This window comes from Trachemys scripta, chromosome 1, assembly GCF_013100865.1.
Source record: "Trachemys scripta elegans isolate TJP31775 chromosome 1, CAS_Tse_1.0, whole genome shotgun sequence".
Lineage (NCBI taxonomy): Eukaryota > Metazoa > Chordata > Testudines > Emydidae > Trachemys > Trachemys scripta.
This window is the reverse complement of record NC_048298.1, coordinates 120142898-120166427: the sequence shown is the minus strand read 5'-3', so window position 1 is coordinate 120166427 and position 23530 is coordinate 120142898. Positions and strand designations below refer to the sequence as shown.

The following is a 23530-nucleotide window of genomic DNA, read 5'->3' as shown; positions in this document are numbered from 1 at the left end:
CAGGACCCAGGCAATGTGAGTGCCACTGAAAATCAGCTCACATGCCGCCTTCGGCACCCGTGCCATAGATTGCCTACCCCTGATCTAGCCCTTACCATAATATACCCACCCTCCTCCCCAACCTCCATCCTTTGTGGTTCTAGGAGGTATGAAAAGCGCTATGGCTTTTCTCTGGTTGTCAGATATGTTTGTGACATCCAAATTATTTACTTGCCAATAACATAAGCACAGGAATATGACTTCGCTGCCGGGTGGAATTGGAGGAAAATCTGGGTGGTGATGGGGAGAGAGACCCCATTAAAACAAAAATATTTTTGATGATAACAGAGAACACAGAAAACTGCTGACGAAGTGCATTTCTTTTTGTATAAAGAAACTTTATTTCCCCGGGTGTTTCATTATATAAGGCCTCCTTTTAAAATGTGCAGAACAGAGGAAAAATGATTCTTGTGGTATATATTATAGCAAAAAATAAGGAAAATAAATTCAGATCTGGATTTGCCTTCAGTGAGTAGGAGGTTATGCAGCTTCCCACAGGAGGCATGCAAAGGAGGCCCCAAAGTCATCAGGGCATTGGGACCAAGATTTGGTTCAGGCCTCTCTGTGATGCTTGTAGAACATTACTGCTGATCTGCGCCTGGCTCATTGTCCATCAGTGTACACACAACAAACCTGCCTTCTAGAGTCTTCTATTGCTATCATCCTCTGAATCCATGCTTTAAAAAAATACATTGTCAATGCAGTTTTTAATTCATTTATAAAAGAACTATCCCAGTAATGAAGGTTCCAATCTTGCAAAGACTTATGCAATTTTTAAACTTTCCATACCTCAGTAGTTCCTTTGAAGTCAGTGGAACGACTCACAAGTTTAAGCCTTTGTGGCCTTCTACTGACAACACAGCAAGCATCCCGGAGCACATTACCTGGCTGAATGTTTTCTAAAACAATTTATTTTTTAAAGAGTTTTTTCTCAAAAGAAAAATCCAGACAGATTATTTTAAAAAGGGCTCCTGCCTGCTCTTGATTAAGTTAATGGCTCTTGATTAAGTCTACACCATGGTCTACACACAAACTTTCTCCTTTATTCTATAAAGATTAGACTTTAAATAATTCAAAATGCACACAATACACAAGGAAATGATCTGCATGCAGTTGTGATTAACACAGCCCTACCAGACAGACTGAAAGTGTCTGAAACAGCTAAGAAACTGTTGCTTAACAAAATATTTGTGTACTTGGAATACTTAATACATAAATTATGTGTTCTCAATATCTAATCATCCAGTGGCCTTTAAAAGTATCTTAGCCATTTGTATGCCTCTAACTAATTCATCAGCCACACTGGTTCATTATGCTGACATTCACACAGTTGGTTGCTATAAGGGTTCATATAAGCTGGGAACTGCAGTTCAACTTTTGGCCTCTTTGGTCTGGCTATGAAATTACAAGACGTGGATGGTAATATTTTTTCCTTTACAAGTATCAGGCAAACCAGAAGGGGAGAGAATGTTTAAGTTTCCTTCCAAGAGGTTTTCTTCTCGTCCTAGGATTTCTTTTCCTAGGGTAATGTCCATATGCACAGAAAAAGATTTGACTAATTTTAATTTTCTGGGCAATTTGATTTAACAGTATCTCAGCTGTTACAAGTTTTACTGATTCTAGCTGCTTAGTTAAGGTTCTTTCACACAATTATCTTTAAAAGGCTAAAATATGTAACAATATAGATAGAGGGAAGAAGCTTTTCCCCAGCAAACAGAACCAGTCTAGTACTAACATTTGTGAATGCCAAATTCTCTGGCCTAAATTCAGCTCCAATTAGTGAAATCTCATTGCCTTCAGTGGAGTTGTTGCATATGAGAACAGAATTTGGTACTCTATATCTAGAAATGTTGCGTAAGTACTACTTACTTAGGAATTACACAGCCATAAACCTTAAGGAGCTGTACAAAGACATTATTATCCCCATTTTAGGGATGGGGAAACCAAGGCAGTGAGATCAAGTGACATAACAAGCAAGTGGCAGAGTTGGGAACAGAACTCAGGCCTTGTGACAGTGTCTGGTTCCCTACTGCACTGGACTTGCTATAGTCCGTCTGGAAATGAGGCTGTACTGGTATCCATCATTCATAAGACGGCCGTACTGGGTCAGACCAAAGGTCCATCTAGCCCAGTAGCCTGTCTACTGACAGTGGCCAATGCCAGGTGCCCCAGAGGGAGTGAACCTAACAGGTAATGATCAAGTGATCTCTCTCCTGCCATCCATCTGCACCCTCTGACAAACAGAGGCTAGGGACACCATTCCTTACTCATCCTGGCTAATAGCCATTAATGGACTTAACCTCCATGAATTTATCCAGTTCTCTTTTAAACGCTGTTATAGTCCTAGCCTTCACAACCTCCTCAGGTAAGGAGTTCCACAAGACTGTGCGCTTTGTGTAGAAGAACTTCCTTTTATTTGTTTTAAACCTGCTGCCTATTAATTTCATTTGGTGACCCCTGGTTCTTGTATTATGGGAATAAGTAAATAACTTTTCCTTATCTACTTTCTCCACATCACTCATGATTTTATATACCTCTATCATATCCCCCCTTAGTCTCTTCTTTTCCAAGCTGAAGAGTCCTAGCCTCTTTAATCTCTCCTCATATGGGACCTGTTCCAAACCCCTAATCATTTTAGTTGCCCTTCTCTGAACCTTTTCTAGTGCCAGTATAGCCTCCCCAGTAAATCTGAAGAGTTGAAATTACAACCTCCTCATCTGTGTTGCATCTTTCAAAGGACTTAACTCTCTGTTAAATTTGTTATTTTCCAATCAGAGAAATCACCTACTTTGCAATTTATATCTGAGTATGATGCCTTTTAGCAGTCCCTAGGGCTGGTATAGGAATTTTGGAGCCTCTTTGAGTTTGATCCTGGGAGCGCCTGTTCTAGACCTCAATCTCTGTCTAGCTCCCCACCACAAATCCTGTTGCTTCCCATCCCCTTTTACCTGCTTATGTTCTCTTCCCTCCTCCTGCCTCCCATGCCCATCATCGGGAGAAGAAAGCCGCGGATTTTCCCTACTTCCTCTTTACCCCCTGCCCACATCATAAACTATGCCAAGCTACAGGTGTAATTCCCAGTTCACGGAGACATACTCATTCTAGCTCTCAACTGAGCTGGCACACCAAAAGAGTAATGTAGCCTCAGTAGCACAGGGAGTGGCAGCACTGGCTAGCTGTCTGGAGTACAAACCTGCCTGAACCCTGTGGGTATGTATTCAGGATGGCTAGCTCATGCTGCCACTTCCCGTGCTACCATGGCTGCAGTAGTATTTCTAGCACAGTAGCTCAGATGAATGCTAGCACGAGTATGTCTGCCCAAGCTGGGAATCTCATCCCTAGCTTGTAATGTAGATGTAGACATAGTTATTATGAAAGAGAAAGTCTGTCATTTGGATCTCGTAAGCAGCCAGTGGCATGCATGATGACCTTCACTATATTGTAGAGCATTGAGTAATGCTTTCATAGAGTCATAGACTTTGAAGCCAGAAGGGACCATCAGATCATCTAATCTGACCTCCTGTCTTTCACAGGTCACCAACACCCACACACTAAACCCAACAACCAAAATTAGACCAAAGTATTACAGCATGCAGGAGATGAGTCTATTGTGTGCCACAGGCAGAGAACAGGAGGGACGTAGGTGCACCAATGCCTGAGGCCCCCGCAGTGTCAGAGAACTGATTAAGTGAGACGTATCCAGATAATCCTGGCAAGTGACCCACACCCCACGTTGCAGAGGAAGGCGAAACAATTCTGAGATGGCTGCCATTCTGACCTGGGGGGAAAATTCCTTCCCAACTCCACATGTGGTGATCAGTTCGATCCTGAGCATGTGAGCTAGAACCAACCAGCTAATCACCTGAGAGAGAGAATTCTCAGTACCACCTTAGAGCACCAGATCACCCTGTCCTGTGTTCCATATCAAGCTGTGGCCATCTCTGATGCTTTAGAGGAAGGAGATTTAAAAAAAAAAACCTCCCAAAATACGTTGGATGGGAAAAATCAGATTTCCTATGTCCTACAATTACATATGATGCTCAGGACTGTTCCACCAACATGGGGGTCTCTCATTTTTCAGGACATGCCCTCATTTGCCAGTTCCAGGGGTTTCAAAAGCTGTCTCTGCAGCTTCATGTAGCCCCAATAAAAGGTGTTTACTTAAGCAATGATGTCCTTTAATAATTATAATTCAGTTCTATACAACCTACCATGTTGCTATGATCTTTGAAGTTTTAATTTGAATGAAATAAAATATGAGTATTATTATTTTATAGCTATTTAGTAGCATTTCTTCAGTTGAAATCCCATTTTTATTAGTACCACGGTACAAAATAAGAATGGTTTTCCATCATCATAACATTTAAATAGCAGTAATTTCCCACCACAAACAAGTTGTACCTGCTGGCTTGGAGCTTTTATTGATCCTGTCACTAGCATAACTGTTTTGATATGAGTCTTTTACTCTAAAGCATAGGGTTTTTAAAATCTAATTGCAGCAGATGTTTCTCCGGGTTTTCTCTCTCCCATTGGCACTCTGTAGTTTTACTTGTTTTTTCCTTGGAAAGGTACATGAAAGCGAAATCCTTGTATAATCAAATGTTTGTTTTACCATCTAAAGCTTGCAAAGGGTCCTTAGCCTGGGCTGATTTCTTCTTGAAGAGCTGTAATTATTCATGGAAAGAAAAAAAGTCTTTGTCACTAATAGGCTTCTTGGTGCTTCTTGTAACAGTCTTTATTATTCCTTTCTACATAATTTTCTATTGATGAGGTGAAAAAAAGCTCTCCTCTGCTTTTGAGAGAGAAAAGGTAATTGTTCTTTTTTCACATTTACCAATGCTTGTTGCGTTCCTTATGTGTTTAAAGGACAAGGATGCAGAAAATTATGTTATTGATGGCATCACCATGGCAACGGTTCTTTAGAATAACACATTCTGGCATTGTTATTCTGGACACACACAAAAAAGGGGGACTTTCTTTTAAGCACAAACAGATTGTGCCCCTTTTAAATGCACCCATGAACTTTGCTTTTCTGAAGATTTACACACTGGTTTTGGGTAGAAAGGATTCCAACATCATTTACCTCTCTGTGTACATCACATTATGGTGCTAAAGAAAAACTACTTTGAAAAAAGAGACACAGTATGGGAAGGGTACATAAACATTTCTTTGATCAGAAGAACAAAAACAACTTGAAAGAATTTTGAAAATTTATGAGTTCTACCACCAGAACCCTCTAAATAATCAATCAAGGGGCAGAGGAGAGTGGAGAAGGGCCAAACCCTCTGAAATTACTGAAATAGTTAGCTCTGGTTAATTTAGCATTTGCCCACACTAGTACTGTACAGCTTAATAAGTTTAGACTGCAAATCTAATGGCCCCAATTATAGCAGTTCGCAAAAGTGCTTACCTTTCATATGCAGCATTCCACTCTCTTCATGTGTTGACATCCCACTATATATAGTAAACTGCTTTTGCACAGTGTTGCTGTATTCACTCTTGGCTCCGTTGTGATTTCATAGTGCTGAGCTGAGTTATTTTATTTTTCCCAAACTCATCAAATGGTGTATTTCTATAAAGGAACAAAGTAAAGCATTGAAACTAGAGATGGGCCTGAAATCTGTTATCCAATACAGCTCCTTATCCCTGAATTCTGGGGAAATTGGGAGTTAACTCACTGGTCCCAAAAATGTGATGGCAATTTTGGTTCCAGGTTATATCCAAAATAGGAAGGGACCTATTTTCTGAATACAGTTCAAGGTGGTGGAAATCATGTTAGAAGAGCTGATTTCATGAGATTTTCAACAGTCAAGATATTGATATTAATTTAAATTTTGCAAAAATAAATTTAAAACCTGGAGTTTGGCACCACTGCATATGGATCCTACCTCAGATTCAGCTGGAAACCTGAGCTTTGAACCTGGGCCAAAAACTGAATCTGATGTTGAGCTGAACTCCGTCTCTTTGGCCCATCTCTAAATAAAACAAGTAAAACCCTGTAACATTGATGAAATGGCTAAGGACATATTTAAAAATTATTTGTTTTTTTGGGGGGAGGAGGGCGGGGCGGGATTAGATACAAACAGACAGATTATCCATGAAGGTTCAGATACTTTGCAATGCACTGTCAGCAGGATCTAGCCAGAGAGCCAGAATATGTGGCCTAAGAGGATCATTCCATTGTAGGAGAATCCTCTTGTAGTGCAGAGCCGGTGTAGAGGCTGTGATGCTGCTTCTCCCTCCTGCTGTTACTGCTATAGAGGGTGTGACTAGAGGCAAGGTGCCAATCTCTAGCTGGTGTTTTGGCCCTTTGGACTGTTAGCAGCAGTATAAATTAGAGCAGACTATGCTGCGGGACCAGCCTCCACACACAGCAGCCCAGGATTTGGAGAGTGCAAAGATGAATTTTACACCACTTTTGTACATGCACACATAGGTGCTGACTCTGTGGGTACTTCAGCCCTGGAGCACCTATGGAAAAAAATAGTGGGTGCTCAGCACCTACCAGCTACCCACCAATCAGCTGTTTAGCAGGCCATATCAATCAGCTGTTTGGACGTTGGTGGTGCTGGGGGGGGGCAGAGTGGGGTCGGAAAGAGGCGGAGTGAGGACAGGGTGCGCTCGGGGGAGGGGGTGGAGCGGGAACAGGAGTGGGAAGAGGCGAAGTGAGTGCGGGGCCTTAGGATGATAAGAGACGCAGCAAGGGTGGGGCTTTGGGAAAAGGGGGGGAGTGGGAGCAGGGCCTCGGGGCAGAGCAGAGGTGGAGGACCCAGCCGAAAAAATGAAAGTCAGCCCCTGTGAATGCACGTGCATTCACAACTTGTGCTGTGTGTTCTTTGACTGTAGTTGAGGATCTGACCCAGCCTTATGTTGTTCTGTATGGGGAGAGGAAGAGACTTGGGTCCTATCTTAAACATTCTTGAAGAGTTTTCAACTGCTGCATTTGTAAGGGGTACTTTGGTTGGTTGCACATCCCCATATTAGAGCTCCGCACACCAATTCCCTATAGTGACAAATAGCAGTGTTGGAGGGTTTCTTTTGGCTGAGGGAAAATGTGGGGGTTTAAAGGGGCATTGCCTGAGTGACGTTTGCTAGGGGCATTCTGCTTCCAAAATCTTGAAAGAGGCAGAATGATGTTGAGGCAGTGTTGGGGGGGGGATGCAAATTTAGAAGATGCAGCATGCAGGCTGATGACAGGAAGGGAAAATAAGACAATTGTACCAGGGTTCTCAGCTCCCCTCCACACCCCCAAAAAAAGTCTGTAACTGGTATTAAAAATGAAAAGGAGTGGGGCTCCAGCAAATGTGATATACTAGGCCCCCAAGTTTCTCTCAATGGGCCTGCGTGCCCTTACCTCTTCCCCCCACGCCTGCCTGCTGTCAGTCAATCTACAGGGAAAGAATGAGGGACTGGCCATTTTCCCACCTGATCCAGACTTAGTCCCTTTGGAGAGTGTAATGCTTCTGCCTTTGCTATCATTTACATGAACCTTGAACCCAAGAAGTGAAATTCATCCTTGTGCTGGCCTTCTCTACAGGGGTATATTTTGTCCAAGGTTCCAAGATTCAGTCTGTTTACTTCTTGCTTCCCTGGTGAGGAAGAGACTCTCCTTCCCCATGGCCAAAAAAATCTTCCATTACAAATGCGGATAAAAATGCGTGACATAGCAGATACAAAATGGAGCATGAGAAGAAAGACGTCTGATTTGGGGGACACTAGTTGCTTTGCTTCTTTGTAAAGCCATGAAGTATCTCAGCTACCAAAGCTAAAGTGACACTTGTTTTGGTTGAGACAGATAACCTATTGACCAAAAAAGATTTCTAAAAGGGACAACTTCCTTCCTTTCTTGCCACTGAATTGTCCTCCCAATCCCCATCACCAGCCAGATACTGGCTGCCCGTGCATGGGTTTGTAAATTAGGCAAAATTAAGGCTGGTTTTCTTGAGCTGAGCAGTCAGAGGTTTGTTTTGCAAATAACAAGACCAAAGGCTGGTTTAAGCTTAGATCTTGGTCCCATTTCAGCCCCTGGAGTTTGGGGGGAAAGAAGTTGATTCAATCTGGCCACTGCTCTACGTTATCCATAGGACAATGGATAGCCTTGGTGTTTTTTAAATCAACACCACGTTTGTAAGTTACTTATCCACATTCTCTATAATTTAGTTTTAGGATGTATATGTCTTGTGACATGTCTTTTCATGCTGTTTATGTAAAAGGAAACTTGGAAAAAATCTATGGCATCTATTAAACTTTCACCAGCCATCAACACAAAGTACTTAGAAATGTCTTTTGGTATTTGTTCATTATACAAAAATAATCTCATAGAAACAACATAACTAAAGTCAGTTTTTTGAGGACTAGATTTGTACTGTCATACGAGACTGTTTGTTTGACTTGGGTCATGTAACATGTTAGTAGGGAATATCTACAAGTCAAGACCCTGAGAGAAGTTTTCTTGTCTACAGAAGTAGACATGCATTATGAGTATATTCTCGGTGCAACACAGATGTTGCTAGGATAGCTCTTTCATTAATAATTTACAAAGAAATGCACACGCACAATCCACAGCTGTCCCTTGTGGCTCCATTTGTGATAACCGGTGTCAGTTAAAGCTCAACAAGAACTAAAATAAGAAATCTGCTTTAACCTGTTGTATTGCAAAAAATACTTGCCTCACAGCTTATTCAAATAAGCAAGACTGAGAGTAAGGATCCTAACTGCCCTGTTTTCAAAGGTGCTGATTGTGCACAGACACACTATATATTTTTACATGATGTTGGCAAGTGGCATAAAACTTTTACTGGCGTGAGTTCGGGATAAGTTAGGGAGATCACCCCAAGCAAGTGCTGTTAAAACATTTATACCAAACCACAGTATCATGTATTTTGGGTGTGTAACCTATCTTACAGAAAAACTATTCCAGAAATGTTTGAGGTTTAAAATATTTTATTGGAATTATTTTTCACATCTCTCTGGCTGCAAAGCAAGGCTGCTTTAGTCTCATGACTCCAGCTGTACAGGCCTCAGAGGGAGAGAGAAATTATAACACAGAACTCTCTTCTTTTAAAAAAAAAAAAAAAATCTCCCACCCCTTTTTGTTAAACAAATCAGATTGTTGTGATTTAAATTTTGATTAGAGCTGGTTGAAATTTCTCCTTCCAAACTTTTTTTTTTTTTTTACAGAAAATTGGGGTTTCAACAAAATGAAAATGTGGCCAGTGTCTACTTTCCTTAAAAAATAATTCATTTTTTCATTGGAAAACTAAAAATTATTCATTTTAGGGGGTGGGGATGATTTTTTGATGGAATGGTGAAATTTTCCCTAGTGGTGGAAAAAAGCTATTTTCCAAACCCCTCTGTCTGATATGTCACAGTCTTCCAGGATAAGAAATAAGTACACAAGCCTTTTGAAAAAGAGAGAGCAGGCAGGGTTCCCAGGTCCCTAGTAAGAGATACTCCTCTTTCTAGTTCCATAGGTGCCTGAGATATTAGACCCAAAGAATTAAATTTTCAAAAGTAACCCCTGATTTTGTGTGCCTCTGTTTTGGTACCCATCCTGAGGCACCTTGGGCCTTGTTGTGAATACTGTGCACCACCCAGCAATTGGGGATTGAATGGCTCCCAACAGTGCTGTGGCTTTGTGTACAGAGGCCTTGGCTACCCTTGTGAGTTACAGCGCAATAAAGGAGCCCCGGGCGCACTAGCTCACAACCCGTCCACACTGACAAGGCACGTAGAGCGCTCTGACTCTGTGGCTACAGCACTGCTGGTACTCCACCTTGGCGAGTGGAATAACATTTGATGCACCCCTGCTGGACCGCCGCAGCGCCAATGTGGACGCCTTGGTCCTATAGTGCGTGCTGATCAGTGTCCAAAAGTGTCCCACAACGCCTCTGCTAGCCACTCTGGTCATCACTTTGAACTCTACTGCCCTGCCCTCAGGTGACCAACCATCAGAACTGCCCTTTAAATTCTCTGGGAATTTTGAAAAATCCCCTTCCTGTTTGCTCAGCCAGGCATGGAGTGCTCTCAGCGAATCTTTCCAGGTTACCATGCCTCCACACGCCAGGCAAGCCCTAGTATGGAGCAATGGTGAGTTGCTGGACCTCATCAGTGTTTGGGGGGAGGAAGCTGTCCAGTCCCAGCTGCGCTCCAGCAGTAGGAATTACAACACCTTCGGGCAGATATCAAGGGACATGATGGAAAGGGGCTATGACCGGGACGCACTGCAGTGCAGGATTAAAGTGAAGGAGCTGCGTAATGGTACCACAAAGCCCCCGCAACCTGCCGTTTCTACAAAGAGCAGGACACAATACTTGGAGGTGACCCCACCTCCACTCCAGGGACCACCATGGACACTTCAGAGCCCAGTGCAACAAGACAGGAGGAGGAGGACAAGCATCCTTTCAAGCATATGACCACAATCTTGTCTGCTGAAGAAGATGCCCCTAAACATGTTCCTTAAGTCCATTTGCTCTGTAATCTTTTTAAACCTTGCAACTTAGTAGATATATTGACTGAACCAAGTAGAGCTTTTTTAAAAGCTTTAGATGGAACCAGTCACCTTATTCAGAGAATCTTGAAGGAAAAAAGAACACACTGATTTGACTAACAATGCAAGAAAATATCAGAGCATGAAATAGTTAAATAGTTCTTAGCATACTGACACAAGATTTCTCATTTAGTTCTATCGATCTGTTCATAAATGGCTGTATTATGCCTGATGTATTGCCCATCATGTCATGATCATCAAATGGAAGTCAGCTGTCCCTAAGTAGTCAACTAGTTTCCTCCTTTGTTCTTTTCTGCCAAACAAGCAAACCTTTGTTTCCTCATGTAGGGCTTGGTCCTTGTTTGTGATGAGAGCAGCCAAGGCTCCCATTAATAACAATGGGATTTGCAGATACTCTTCACCCATCAGAATCAAGCCCTTGTAAATGGGAAGGAAGGGTCCAGGAGAGCTGAACAAATTACATAGCTCAAATATTAGGGATGAAATGCAAGCCCCATTGAAATCAATGGGAGTTTTGCCATCGACTTCAATAGGGACAGGATTTCACTATTGGTCTTTTGACATTTTGTTGTTTGGTTGGTTGTTGGTTTTGTTTCAGGGCATCATTTTCATGTTGAAAATATTAAGGACAAACTTTCAAAAATAGGTGCTTGAGTTGAACATGCCAAACAGGTGCATGGAGGTGTGGATGGTCAGTTGGGTGCCCCCAAAAAGCAATTAAATTCACAATATGGATAGACAGATCCATATTCTGTTAACCACTTTGGACCTGGAGCTGTGTATTTTGTATATTCAATTATTTGTTCTGCTTCTTTATGCTCATGTGAGCATATTTTCCATGCATGATGTAGGAGTCTGCATGACAAGCTTTCTTGAAAAATATTCTCACTAGTCAGTGTTCCTGGTTTAATTTGGTTTGTTCCCCCAACTCCAGGAACCCCAGGAACTTTACTGAATTATTTCAGGGTGTTCATGATATGTGTAGACCTTCCCCCCACACACACACACAATCCTCCCCGCCCGCTCCCTTGTGGTACTCCTCATTGGAAAACTAACCAGGGAATGATAAGCTTTTTAGAAACATTTTTGTTTTGGACATCATCTAATATTTAGGAATGTAAGAGTAAAAACCTAATAGGTCACAAAGGTAATAGGTGAGATAAAGATCTAGGTCTGGATACACAAAGGGACACCTAACTTTTAGGTACCTTGAAAATCACTGGGATCCACAAAAGCCTGAGTTAGGCACTAAGGCTATCTACACCATGAATGGGAAGAGACAAGTGCCTGGGAACTGGATCCACACTAGGCAGCTCACTGCCTAAACTAGCCAATCTAAGATGCTGACAAGAGGTGTCTATGATATCTAAATCTGGGCTACAGGGAGGCACCTGTCTCTACTAGCAATTCGCAGCCGGGACCCCCTCTTCTAGAATCAGGCAGCTTAGGCGCTTAAGCTGTTCCTTGTGAGAACGGCTAGGTGCCTGCCTACCCACACAAAATGGAGGAGGCTGCCTCCCTTCTCTCCTTTAGACCAGTGATTAGGGGTCCTCATCCAGGATATGAGATCCAGTTCAATTTCCCCTGCTGCCTGATATGAAAAAAAGGATTTGAAAAGAGGAGTTTCCCTCCTCTCAGGTGAGTGCCCTGGTCACTGGACTATTGCATGATTCTCACTCGGTCTCTGGCCCAATTGCTACTTAATTAAAGTGGAATGACTTCAACAGGAAAGATTCAGGGGGACCAACATCAGAATATCCCAGAGTCCAGTGGCTATGGCATTCACTTGAACAGTGGAAGATCCCTTCTCATCAGGCAAAGGGGGAAATTGAATTGGGGTCTCCCACATCCTGGCTGAGTGCTTTAATCACTGAGCTAAAGGTTATAAGGGAGGGTCCCAACCCACCTGGCCATTGTGTGTAGAGTTAGGCATGTTCTGAGCACACCTATCAGATCAGGCCCCACAGCCAAGATAGACAGAGAAGCGCTTATCTTCAGCTGATGTGAAAGCTGAGGCATAGGCAGGACATAGGAGTGGGACACTGGCCTGAGGCAACGATGTGCATACCTAGAGGCAGAAACTTAGGCACCAAGGGAAATTTTACAGCAAAAATTTGGGTGCAGTTAGTGAGTTTAGGCACCTACAGATTCGGGGTCAGCCGAACGGGGATTTTGTGGATTGCAGTGGTGCCTAAAACTTGTCTTCAGGTGCCTAGTGTGGATCTGGCCCCTAGTTCCTATCAGGGCCATGACGTATCAGGTATTAAACAGATACAAAATACTTGATCCTAACCAGAAAGCCAAAACTGGGAAACTTTTTTTTCAGCAAACCTCTTATCAATATAAATTATCAATCTTCTAAACCTACAAATTATCATTAGTAACCGTTTCAAAGCCAGCCACTCATGGATCCCCTGCCCAGATTGAGGTCATTGCCAACATCAAATGGGATAACTGGGAAACAAGTAGCAAAAAAATAAATAAATAAAACGAAATACAATAAAATGTCACCCAGCATTAGTGCCATGATGTTTTTGGTTAGACTTTATATTAAGGATACATTTATAAGTAGCTTCTAATGGGTAATAAATTATTAATAGATATTTTAATACATGGTTAGTCAACTGCTTTAGATTGTTATAAAGTCCAGTGGACCAATGATTGCTTATAAGCCTGTCTTAGACCCATCTTCAAGCTCTTGTACTGTTGTGTTAATAACCTCCTATAACACATACTACTCATGTATGTAACTTGTTTGTAACAGCTATTTATGGATGTAACTTTAATATAATGCATGATTGAGATTTTTTTTCTTTCTTGGTACTAAATTTAGTTAGACAAAAAGAGAAAGAGGCTCAGATTATTCGATTTCAACAATTATCTGCAAGCCCATTGACCCTGATAGTCTACTTTACCGTGGAACAGGATATTGCATTATATTGAATATTCTGTGCAGTCTTTCTTATGGCAGAATTCTAAAAAGCAATTGTCGGGGTTTGAATGGGAATGATTTATCTAGGAATAAGGAAAAGCAGTATACAAAAAATAACTGAGTAAGTGAAACCATGGAGTTAGCAGACACACAACTGAGTATATACAGGATGAAATATGAAGTGAAACCATTACAAAACTCCTTTAATAAGGTGGTAACAGGAAGGCTACATTGGTAGGATGCTCTTGCACTGATTGTGGATGGAAAATCACAAGGGAGAGACCAAAGGCCTTGTTACACCAGTGGACCTCAGAGAGACCAATCTGCATGACATCCTGGTGTACAATCACAAGTTTTGGAAGAAGGCTATATAAGTCACTGACCGGAGTAGGGAAGTGGCAAGGAAGAAGAAGAGGGAGTGTGAATGAAAATAAAAGTTGACCAGTACATGAGTGACACAGTGAGCCTGGTTTAATCATTTTCAAGGCCAGTGACCTAACAATATTTTTGAAGGGTAGTACAATGGAAAGGTCATTGTAGCAGCCTTACATTTTGTGCAATAGTGCTGTTAAGAGATCTGTGATAACTAAGGGTGCGTCTACACAGGAATATGAGATCTGCAGTGTGGGCCGCAGCTGGCCCTGGTCAGTAGGTCAGGTAGATGTTTGGGCTTGGGCTGGAACCCAGGCTCTGGGACCCTGCCTCCTTATGGGGTCCGAGAGCTCAGACTCCAGCTGAGCCCAAACATCAGCACAACAATTTTACTGCACTGCAGCCAGAGCCCTGTGAGCCCAAGCCAGCTGACCTGGGCCAGCCGCGGATGTTGAATTGTTGTGTAGACATATCTTAAATTGCAGTGTGGATTAACACACTAGCCTCTCGCGTCTAGGCCCAAATCCAAATCTTTTCTATCTCAGGGACATAAATGAGTATGGTAGTGTCTGTGTCGGTTCTAGCTCATATCACAACCTCCATCACACTATAGAAACAAAGGGACATGATTGAAAGATGGTAAAATCTAGAAATGTGATAGCGATGGTGTCTCAGGTCAGGATTAAAATACTAATAACAGATACATTTAAAATTAAATTACAATATTTTTCCACCAATAGCACTATCCTGCTACCCACCAACATTGCCAAAACGCACAGGCTCCACATTTATGTTCCAGTCCCCTAATTACATACTTACATGGAGTAATGGAACTTCCTAGAATCAGAGATGTTGATTGGGAGATACCGTTTTCATTGCCAGCAGCACATTTTCCCTGAAATTCTTGTTGAAATTTGTAGAAGCCAACATCGGTCATGGTCATGTCTCGTTGCTTTTCTGAATGTACCTTATGTATATAAACTTCAGAAGAAGGGCACATGTAGTTGATTTTACTTATTAATGCAGTATATCACTGTACTAAAAGGTGTTTGTTTCTTTTACAGGAAAAATAATGACCATGTGATAAATTTTGTAGGCAGACAGCAGGTAGAGTTATTTAATAGCTATATTGAATTAAAAGACACACACATGAAAATAAGGTATTGCTTTATTTTACAGGTGACAGGAAAAAGTCTAGAACCTTTCAGTACTGGGACATTTTAGTGTTAGGAGAATAAAGTGAAGCCTTTTCGGTGTGCAGACTATTCTCTTTCATCTGCATTTAGTCTTTCACTTGACTTGTGAACTGTGATCTTTCAGTTGACCTGTGATCTCATAAATTCTGGAAGCTGGTTACACACAAATCACTGCAAAAATCAACAAAAGCAGCAAGAAGCAGCTCTTCGTGATCAAAACCAGAGTGGAGAAGTTGCATACAAGCAAGTAAAAGGCACAAAGCCTGCAAATGTGTTGGAAGCAGTGAAAGCTCCAGTGGTTGTTTTTGATATTTAAAACTGGACGGGAGAAAACACTAGAGAAAAACTACTGCAGGTATAATCCTGCATTGGCTAGGAAATGGACTAGAAGGATTAACTTGGTATTTCCTATCTCTATTCCTTCCAGGTTTCTACAATATACTTTTCAATTGTAGGAAGGAACAACACATCAGACCATACTGTGATCTCATTTATGCTAGTGCACTTCCACTGACTTCAATTTGGCCTACGATGATTAAGGATAAAATCTTGGCCTTATTAAATTCAATGGCAAACTCCCATTTGACTTCATTGGGATCATGATTTCCTCCTTAATGACTAATTTCCTGTTTCTTTCTGTCTCTTAAACTAAAGTCTTAGGGCTAGATTGTGGCATCTGTTCTATAGCTTGATGTAGGAGGTGGTGCAGAGGAGGTCAGAACAATCTCTGCCAGTGCTGCTCTTTGTGCGTGAGGAAGAGCAATCCATTTCATCCATTAGGATGCATACAGACCAGTGCAGAGGAGTGGCTGGAATCAAGGCCTCACCTTCTCGCTGCTCCTCCTCCTCCTCCTTTTTTGGGCATCCTGTTCTCTGGTTGTCAAGGGAAGTCAGAGCAAACAATGTGCTTGCTCCCAAGAGTCCTTACGGAGATCTCTAAGGTGAGGGAGGCTTCTTCCATGTCCTTTGGCAGTGAGCCAGAACCTCTCCCAATCTGGCCCTTAAATATAAATAAAATCTGCAGGTCAAGTGGCTGCTAAGCTTTAAATCCAACACAAAAATATAGTTCCTGTGGTGGGGATCTCAACCTTTGTTGAACATCACAACGTAATAGAGAGATGGCCATATGGACCAACTTATCTCCCATTGATGGCACATACCATTCACTTTCTATATGGAAACATAATATTTGGAAAGTGATTAATATATTATTGGTTCAAACCTTTTCCATAACTTGGACCACATCTTAGTGAAGAGAGTAACTCATGGATCAATTGCCCGGACAATCTCCCCTGCGATTTTTTTAATCACACATCCCATTGGCAACTAACTGATACACTAAATACTTTCCTAAAATTAGTTTATTTTCAGCTTTGTTCGGTATGATTTAACTATGTAAACTAAAAGAGCCAGCACTGTGTGAACAGTCAGCTCTGCAAAAATCCAGCAAATGCTTCATATATCTCCAATGGTTCACAAACCACTGGTATGCAGTGAATATAATACCTGGAATGCTCTTGTAATATACACTAATAGTTGGAAAAAATTCTCCCTTGAATCTCAGTTTGTTCCCAAATTGCAATTAATCCTAATCATAGATTTTCCTCTACATTCACAGCAATATACAATTCAGCTCATCTCAAAGTGATTTTTAACAATGGCGGATATTCAGTAACTTAGAACAAATACTGATAATCACTTGCTTCATTAGGCTTCTGTGCCATTAAATATCTACTGTCATCTGTCTAATTCCTCCTCATTTCCTTAGCAGAGTGACTCAATCCGGCATGTGTTATCTTTCCTAGATCCTTTTCTGACCAGAGAGTAATGTGCAGGAATGCAGTTTGTCAAACACATTGTGTCTGAAATCCTTTGTCGGGGAAGTGTGGGGGGAAAGAGATTATAAATTGCCTCAAACACTTCAGCAAGGCCATTCCCAGGTTTTTTATATCTGCTCATTCAAAAAAACAACCATGCCTTTATGATGTTTTATTCACTTTCTGTTTGCATGTACTATATGTAACTGCAGTACAGTACAGCATACAGACACCCCCCCGACTTACGCAATCATTCCGTTCTGGAAAGCCTCGCGTAATTCGAATTTTGCGTAAGTTGGAAACGTATACCCGTACGTTATGCAAAAATTTCCGCAACTCGAAAATCCTATTTCTGGCTTATGGAACTTTTTCCGTAAGTGCGAATTTGCATAAATCAGTCTTGTGTAATCCGGGGAGCGTCTCTACATTATACTCTCCAGGGGTATGCATGTTCCAGTAAAAGTTATTTTGTATTTTAGAAAGGTTTTAGAATCATAAAGGTTACAACATTTGTGGCTTTAAAAGACATGGGAGAACTTGTCTGTCCTTTCTGGGCGTGTGGGGAGAGGGGAATTGTGGGAAGGCATCGGAGGACTAGCAGCACTTGAGTGGTGGTAGTTTAGATCCACACTAGAGTGATTGGGTGAGCAGCTGACAAGTTGTTCCCACTTGAGATTTAGCCGGTGCCCCCTGAAAGGCTGGTCACCTTGAATTAAAAGCATCAGCACATGCAGGATATTTGTGTGTGGATGGGATTCGAGTTAACTTCAAAGTGAAGATAAGTCCTGAGAAGCACAAGTCCCTTTGAAAGCACGCTTGGCCCTTAGGATGATAAAAAGAAAGCTGATCCATACTGTCCCCTGGCTCTTAAGCATCTCTAGGATGGTTGGTATGCCATTATATACATAGAGAGAGAATGAAATAGTGGGCTTGCTGGGAACATTTCTGGCAATGAAAGAGAATGAAAGAAGATTTATAGTTTAAAAAAAAAGGCAAAGAGAAATATCCATGCATAAAACTAAATATAAAATGCATAAATATAATCCTTAATGATTTGAAAAATAGCTCTCTGAGAATTTCAGAAACATTGACAGACAACAACAACAAAAGCAGTGGGTTCAGTCATTCAGTTCAGATAACCACCTGTGAGCCAGGATACTCCATGGGATTGACCTTTCTGAATTTCCTCTGCATTCTTCCATTAGGAAGCAGGGCTTGCAACCCCCATCTTCTGATGAAAAATTAGGATCTGGCCCCAGGAATCCATAAGGAGTGCAGGGTCCTGCAGCACCTCTTATGCCTCTCCACTGGCTCTGGTCCCTGGTACCCTGCCTCCATCCCAAAGAAGCTATTCTACTAGGCCTTCCCCATGCTGGGCGAATTCTCAGATATCTAGATTTGGACCCTCTATGGTGTGCATGAATTTATATAGGTGTAAACACACACAATTTCAGTCTATGGTGTAAATTTCACAGCCTTTCCATTTTATTGCAAAATTGTATTCTCTTTTCTTGAGCTTTTACAGTACATGAAAGATTCTTGGAAAGTAGATCCTTTAATGTTATAAACTTGGAAAGGGGCAAAAATGATTAATTGTTTGAATACTCACTACATTCTATTAAATGTTCAAAATACATATGGCTGCAAGCATTTCATTTCCAGTGGGCTCTGATAGTTCTAATCTCTTTTTAAATTCCATGCAGCTTCTTTACCTGCTCATGTAATCTGTCACTAAAAACTTTAAATGATATAGTCACAAAAATAACCACATTAATGTGATGTATAAGTCTGAAGTGTAGGTGTAATGGATCCCAGTGGATGCTTGTTTTGTAATTTATGGTACTCGTATGTTGATTTTAAACCCTTATTGCTATAGCATTCAGTTGCCTAATGGGACACTCTCCAGATGGAAGATAAAAATTATGCTGACAATGGAACAATGGACCTGTGAAATTGATTAGAGTTCATCTGCAATGGGATTTTTTTCAGTACTTGTGTTTTCTCTCTCTCTTTCTCTCTCTTTCTCTCTTTACAGAGGGTATGAACTGTATGAACAAAGATCACGGGTGTGCACATATCTGCCGGGAGACGCCCAAAGGTGGGGTTGCCTGTGAATGTAGGCCTGGCTTTGAGCTTGCCAAAAACCAGAAGGACTGCAAATGTAGGTAGATGGAGACTAAATATCAAATGCCCCAACATGTCTTATTTTCCACATTGCTATTATTTTCCAGAGATAAAGAAATCAACTAGGCTTTGGCCAGAGGTGATTAATGGTCTTGATAGAGTCTGAAAATGTGTTCTTTTTGTGAAGTACTTAATTGGAGGAGGGTGGAAAGTGTTTAAGAATACATCCTCAAAAGAGATTGGTCTAATATCAAACCTTCAACCTGAACTCCCCTGAATAAACACTGGGGCAATTCAAATCCACCTCTGAAATTTACAGTTCAGCACCATTTCTCATCTTGAACAGAGGAAATGGGAAGGTGGGAGAAGATGTTTTGTTTTTTAGGGGAGAGGGCAGGGGAAGGGGATGGGCAGGGGGAGAGGCACTTAATCCAAACTGTATTTAGAAAGCAAAAACATCCACTATACATGAATGCATATCAATAGGATTCTGTCTTACAATACAGTCATGTTCTCTTGAAATGGCATCAAGGCATTAGAGCCATAAAATGAAGCGCACCTACTTTTCATATTTAAAAGACAGAAAGGTTTTCAGTACTATTGGTTGCACTGCACGTGGGCTACTGCCTTTGGCATTACTAGGAAGGCACATGGCCATATCATATATGACATTCTTGAATACCATATTTTAGATGATGGAACACAAGCATGTCACCCAGTGCAATTGGGAGCATAGGATTTTCCATACAGGGTAAGACAATTGATCCTTCTGTAAGAGCATTATCCGCAGCCCGCTGAAGTCAATGGAAGTCTTTCTATTGACTCTAGTTGGCCTTTGATCAGGCACTATTACCTTAACTTGCCTCCCTAACTAGAAGTTTTGAAAGGGATCAAGGGAGATAGAATTGCTGTTACATTTCTTTAATGCTTTTTGGAATAAAATGAGTAAAAGAACCAACTGGTTTCCCCTTAAGGGTGATATTTTTGCCATGATCTTTGCCCCACCTTAACCTCTTTCTTCATACAACCTCCCCTGGTTAAATGTGATAAGCGATATTTCTCTGAGTATAAAGGAAAAGAAAGAATCATCTTTGAATGTCACTAAGAAGTGTCACAAATTAATGCAAAGCTTATTAATATTTTAAGGGAAAATAAGAGCACACAGCAAAAAAAATTAGTGTTCTAGTAGAGTTTCCATTCTAAATGTTTATTAAAAGTGAACATTTTGTTAGCTGACTTTGTGCCATTAATCACAATGAAACATGAGGCAATCAGAATTTAAGATGGAGATTAACTTTACTTAATAAGTATGCTGTATTACCTGTTTGCACATATTTGTATGTTCCTTGTGGAATATTTGAGCCTTCATCCATGGAAGATGGTGATAGGAGAATTGGGGCCTCTGCCAGTTTCATATTACTAGGCACATCACAATTGAACAAAAGACCTGAATTTATTCAGTGCCCTGCAAAGTTCAAAATGTAGTTTGAGTTATAGTGAATTTTTTAGATCCCTAACCAGGGGCCCTGAGTCTTCCACAGCCACCAAATTTATTGCAGAATCCTCATCCCCATTTGCTGAAGAAATGTGCTCAGAATCCTACAAAAAATTTTTACTTCTAGCCCTTCTGAGTGTGAACTGAGCACAAACCAATACAGTGAGATCTGCATGAGTAGTCAGACAACCTGAAACAATAACTCTGATGGGAATGAGCTGGCTCATTTATCTCTATGAAGGTCCAATACTGACATGTAATAAGGATTTAAATGTTAACATTTGTAACAGTTATCATTGCAAATCATTTGAATGAATTGGCTGAATCCTGAGCTGCATCTTTTTCAGCACTGGGTGCAGCTGAGTCAAGGAGCTGCAAAAGAGAGATTTGCACCTTGGTCATCCTACATTAGCTCTGGCACCATCATAGATTAGAGCAGCCTCGAGGTTGCTCTAAAGAATTCTGGCTTGTAATAGTCCCCTACAGGCCATTATGCTGATCAGGGATTACCAGAGCATGCCACATCCCTTCCTGCTGCTGACCTTCCCTTTATATTAGTGCTAACTGGGAGTGGATGGCACAGGGGCAGTAAAACCAGAGGTGATTTCCCCCACACTGGGTGAATTGGATAAGCATATTGTGTGGCATTTTTGCAAGCAATCAATATTGGCCTAAATCTGCTTCCAGTTAAGGTGTGTGTGGGGGGGGGGGGGGGGTGTGGGTGTGTGGGTGTGTGTGTGTGTATATATAGATATAGATATATAATATCATATGCAAATTATTTATCAATCAAGCATTCAAAATTTAGGAAATGCCCATGCCACCTTAATTTAGCCCCTGGTGTGAATGCATTATGATACAGTTTTTAATTACATCATCAAAGAGATTTTTTTCCACAGGACTCCTGCCTCGTTCAGTGCACAAGACGGTTGGTGCTCACTGAGTATTTTGTTTAATCCTCATTGTTCAATGTGTGGACCTGCACATTATACAAACCCTGCTCTGAAGACAGAATTATTCATTTCTTAATGGGCTTTTCTGCGTCATTTATCATTGCGATATCTGAGTGCTTCACAAACATTAATGAATTTATCTTCACCACACCTCTGTGAGGTAAAGTGATATTATATCTCCGGTTTACAGATGGGAATCTGAGACACAGAGAGTAATGTCAAAAGTGTCCACCAGTTTTGCATGCCCAATTGAGACACGCAGGGCCTGGATTTAGAATACTTGGTATTTTGTAGCACTGAATATGTTCCAAGTACAGTTCCCAATTACTTAATTTGCATCTGTGAGTGCTCAGCCTCATGTTTCTCAAGTTGGGCACCCAGAAAAGTTTGGTCATCACTTGCCAAGCATCATATCGGAACCCTGTAGCAGAGGCAGGGATAGAATCCAGTTCTTCAGCATGGCATTCAACTTCCTTAGTCATGAGACCTTCCTTTCTTTTTCTGCAGTCCCCTGCCTATTCATTACACACTTACCAGCTTCTGCAACAAACGAGGCAGGAGTTCTACAAACCACAGCCATCACTGCACAACCCAGATTCATCACCTGAGTGGACTCCGCCTGTGCATGGAATGAGGCAGAGTCCTGTGGGGAAAAAAGTATGTGATCATGTAATTAAAGACATCATAATACATAGACACAAGAGGCTCAAATTAAGTTTACGTGAGCAACCTTAAATCTGGCATTTCCTAACTTTTGAATGTTTGACTTTGCAACCAGAACACACTTTCAGTGTAGGTTTTTTAAAATGTAATTCCCTAGGTTTTAAAAAACGCTGAGTGAAAGAACAGAAAATCCATAATGTGGAATCATACTGGCCACTGTACGGATCATCAGCAGGTTAACCTTTAGATCCACCACACAGACCTCTGCCACTTGAACTAAAGGAGTAACTGATAGTAGTAGTAGGTGCTCATCTTCTGTTAGGACCACCCCCCAGACGGGCATTAGACACACACTTTGCCAGTGGGTTTCATAGATATTTGCTGACATCAGAGGAATGTTGAGATTCAGGAATCTTGGGTTCATTTCCAAGGTCTGGAGAGAAATGTGCTCTATTGAGCACAATCCATTCATCCCCTTTTCCCCTTCAGACTGTTCCTTAGTTTGCCTCCTCTGAAAAGGATCCAGGCTGTACCTCTGCACCTCCAGATATACTCCAACAATCCATTGTCTTTGTTTGTAAACAAGGACCCCTCCTGTTGTTTATTTCTTCCTGTAAATTTCCTTTCTGGAAGATTTTGCAATCTCTTGATTAGCATTTGGGTTAGTATGCAAACAAACATCCATTGTGAGACATACAATGCCCAATACACACATGACCAGACAAGAGAAATAAGCATCTGTTACCTCTTGTTTGAAAGGAACCTGTCTGAGACATGTCACCTCCTAGTTACCTGCTTTAAGAACATAATTTTCAGCATAGGCGCCAACTTTCCTCCACCCCTGGCCCTGCCCTGACTCCACCCTTTCCCCGCCCCCATTCCAACCCCTTCCCCAAAGTCCCCACCCCAACTCCACCCTCTCCCTGCTCCTATTGGACCCCTTTCCCAAATCCCCACCCCAGCCCTGCCTCACCTCTTCCCCGAGCGCACTGCATTCCTCCTCCTTCCCCCCTCCCTTCCAACACTTGCTGCGCGAAACAGCTGTTTCATGGTGCAACCACTGGGAGCTCGGGAGGGAAAGCGAGCACGCGGCGTGCTCAGGGGAGGAGGCAGAGTGGAGGTGAGCTGGAGTGGGGGGGTAGGGTGAGGAGCTGCTGATGGGTGCAAAGCACCCACCAATTTTTCCCTGTGAGTGCTCCAGCCCCAGAGCACCCATGGAGTCGGCGCCTATGATTTTCAGTACAGTCACGTAACACCTTAAATATTATCTGCACATACATTTTGCCATGATTATGATGACCAGTGTGCTACTGAATTATATGCAGGGACCCCTATAAAACTTTATGCAACCTCTGTGCCATCTGCCAGTTGGCACCAACAGGTTCCTGGGTCCCAGTCTTGCTGGTCTACACTGTGCGGGGGATCAATC

At 41.7% G+C, this 23530-nt stretch overlaps 1 protein-coding gene across 4 annotated transcripts in view; it reads left to right on the top strand.

The window, feature by feature from the left end:
• Nucleotides 1-23530, top strand: part of SCUBE1 (signal peptide, CUB domain and EGF like domain containing 1) — a 295072-nt gene that overhangs the window by 129433 nt on the left and 142109 nt on the right. For 3 of the 4 annotated variants that reach the window (XM_034783551.1, XM_034783542.1, XM_034783534.1), the window contains exon 5: nucleotides 18902-19027. In XM_034783551.1, coding sequence (XP_034639442.1) covers nucleotides 18902-19027 — 126 coding nt within the window. The remainder of the gene's footprint in view (nucleotides 1-18901; nucleotides 19028-23530) is intronic. The other variant, XM_034783550.1, reaches the window with a different exon arrangement.